General features: G+C 40.9%; 1 protein-coding gene across 3 annotated transcripts in view; it reads left to right on the forward strand.

Annotated features, from left to right (window-relative positions):
* Positions 1–2,500, forward strand: part of LOC106074433 (protocadherin-11 X-linked-like) — a 24,904-nt gene that overhangs the window by 7,275 nt on the left and 15,129 nt on the right. For 2 of the 3 annotated variants that reach the window (XM_056016523.1, XM_056016522.1), the window contains exons 6-7: positions 1–35; positions 2,002–2,129. The exon at positions 1–35 is cut by the window's left edge and continues 124 nt beyond it. In XM_056016523.1, the coding sequence (XP_055872498.1) occupies positions 1–35; positions 2,002–2,129 (163 nt within the window). The remainder of the gene's footprint in view (positions 36–2,001; positions 2,130–2,500) is intronic. The other variant, XM_056016524.1, reaches the window with a different exon arrangement.

Below are 2,500 nucleotides of genomic sequence, written 5' to 3' on the forward strand. Positions count from 1 at the left end.
GAGCTCGTCAGGGGCGGCACAGTTCGAACTAAACGGTGGGTCAGCATATTGATGCGGCGTTTTAATAAAGTATTGGGATCGTTCTTACTTGGTGGACACATCTATAAACATCAGGCTTTTTTTTTTTGTATCTATTATACAAAATACGGAAGTATTAACAAACTATTGAAGAATTTCAAACTTCGATGAAAATCAATACAAACACATACAAACTATTGAAGAATTTCAAACTTCGATGAAAATCAATACAAACACATACAAACTATTGAAGAATTTCAAACTTCGAGGAAAATCAATACAAACACATTTTTCTGTTGTTTTTTTAATGTTTTTTTTATGAGCGTGTGTGTATCCGGAGTAAAAAATTTATACAAAAGCTCCATCTCCCGTAGTACTATTAGGGCATGGAGTGGGTTGCCTCTCAATGCCTGGCGTTTGATCTTTCATATCAAATCTCAGTTATTTCTACCTGCTTGTTGCCAACTACTGGTTAAATTAGTTTTAAGTCATAGACATACATTCCGATTCTCCCTCCCACTGTGTAAATATTTTGTGCTATACATAGAAGCGTTTGGAAAATGCAAGTCTGCAGTGCTGCAAACCGATCACAAATTATCTTATAAGTAAAGTAAAGTTTCCCTTTTCAGACCTTGCCATCTATGGGGCAGATGATGTTAAAGGTCATCTGTTTCTTTTTGGCCAACGGTTAACGAGCAGGGTGTTATGTGGCCAGCACAACGACCAACCGCCTTTACTTACCCCCAACTTAAGTCAGGTACCCATTAGAGCTGGGTTGACAAATTATCTTATACTTTTTTTTATTATTTTTTGCACACCAGTTCCACCAAAAAGCTAGTTATTTGAATCTTATTTCCGCCATGTATGAAAATAGACCAGTAGGGAAATCCAAAGATTAAAAAGGAGAGGCTCGTACCGCTCAGGTGGGAGATGACTGGAAAAGTTCACCTTTACCTATCCCTTAGTCTGTTGAGGCACCGCACATGATTAGTCACCGTCTTTCTCCATACCGCTCTGTCTTTTTTGCCTAGGATAGAGTGTAGAGGTGACGTCACCATGGTGGTAACTATCAAGTGTTGGACCATTAGTAATAAGTGTCATTGTTACTGGTTGGTAAATGTCTAAATTCTTCTTCTAGATCTCTAGTCTGTTGAGCTTTTGTTTATTGATATTACAGTAAGAGGCTGTTAGATTTAGTTTCTGTTTATTGAGATGGAGAAAATAGAGAGAGAGAGAGAAAGAGAGGGAGAGAAAGAAAGGGAGAAAGACAGAGATGAAAATTGCCTCTTTCAGTGGCAGGCCCGTCCATTTTTAGGTTGTCTTCCCATCGCTTTCGCTGTCTGCCTCTTCTTCTTTTTCCTGGTTCTGTTCCCTGAAGGAAGGTATTGGCGAGCCCTGAAGTCCTTGTAATATGGCCATAGCCATAGAGTTTTAGTTTCCGCCTTTTTTTTTTTTTTTTTTTTTTTTACAATAGTTAGCAGGTCATCGTAGGGTCTAATCGCTGTAGTAACCCTGTCTCTAATCTCTTGGCTTGCGACTTGTCTTTTAAAGGAAGAGGTTAATGACAGATGACATTTAACAATATGCAAGAGAAGGGAGGCGAGGTGGCTGAGTGATAAAGCGCTTGACTTCCCAACCGGGGGGTCCCGGGATCGAATCCTGGTGAAGACTTACTTTTTAATTTCGGTATCTTTAGGGTTCCTCTGGGTTCACCCATCCGGGTACCGGAGGCTAGATTGGGAAACGTTAAGTCGATTGGTCGTTGTGTTGGCCACATGACACATTCGTGTGTATCGGTAAATGATGACCTTTATATCATCTGCCCCTATAGATCGTAAGGTCTGAACGGGGAAATTAATATTTTTACTTTCTGTGTAATGAAGTAGCATTGCAACAATGTAGCATTGGTGTGTAGCACAGAAAACTACACCATGTCAAACCAAGGTTTTAGCTATGAATGTAACATTTTGTGCCGTTTTTCAGCTACTGCTTTCAACATTTTAGCGAGTGGTCAACTGGACTATGAAGTGGTCAGTCAAAGAGTAACAGATTTCATTATTCAGCTGACCGATGGCTATTGCGTGTCTCCTGTCTACACTCTTACACTTCAGGTCAGTAATGTTAATAACCACGAATCTATATACATTTAGGAGGCGTGGTGGCTGAGCGGTAAAGTGCTTGGCTTCTGAACCGGGGATCCCTGGTTCAAATCCTGGTGAAGACTGTGATCTTTGGGCGCCTCTGAGTCAACGCAACTCCAATGATACCTGACATTAGTTGGGGGAAAAGGCGGTTGGTCGTTGTGCTGGCCGATTGACACCCTCGTTAACCCGTAGTTCACAGAAACAGATGACCTTTACATCATCTGCCATATAGATCACAAAGGGGAACTTTACATTTATATATAGCTGTGAGGCATGCCATCCTGATTGCAGTCACATTTGTCTCAGGTTCTAACCCTGGCCTGGAAGTATGTGCTAAT

The sequence above is a fragment of the Biomphalaria glabrata genome, chromosome 17 (assembly GCF_947242115.1).
Source record: "Biomphalaria glabrata chromosome 17, xgBioGlab47.1, whole genome shotgun sequence".
Classification (NCBI taxonomy): domain Eukaryota; kingdom Metazoa; phylum Mollusca; class Gastropoda; family Planorbidae; genus Biomphalaria; species Biomphalaria glabrata.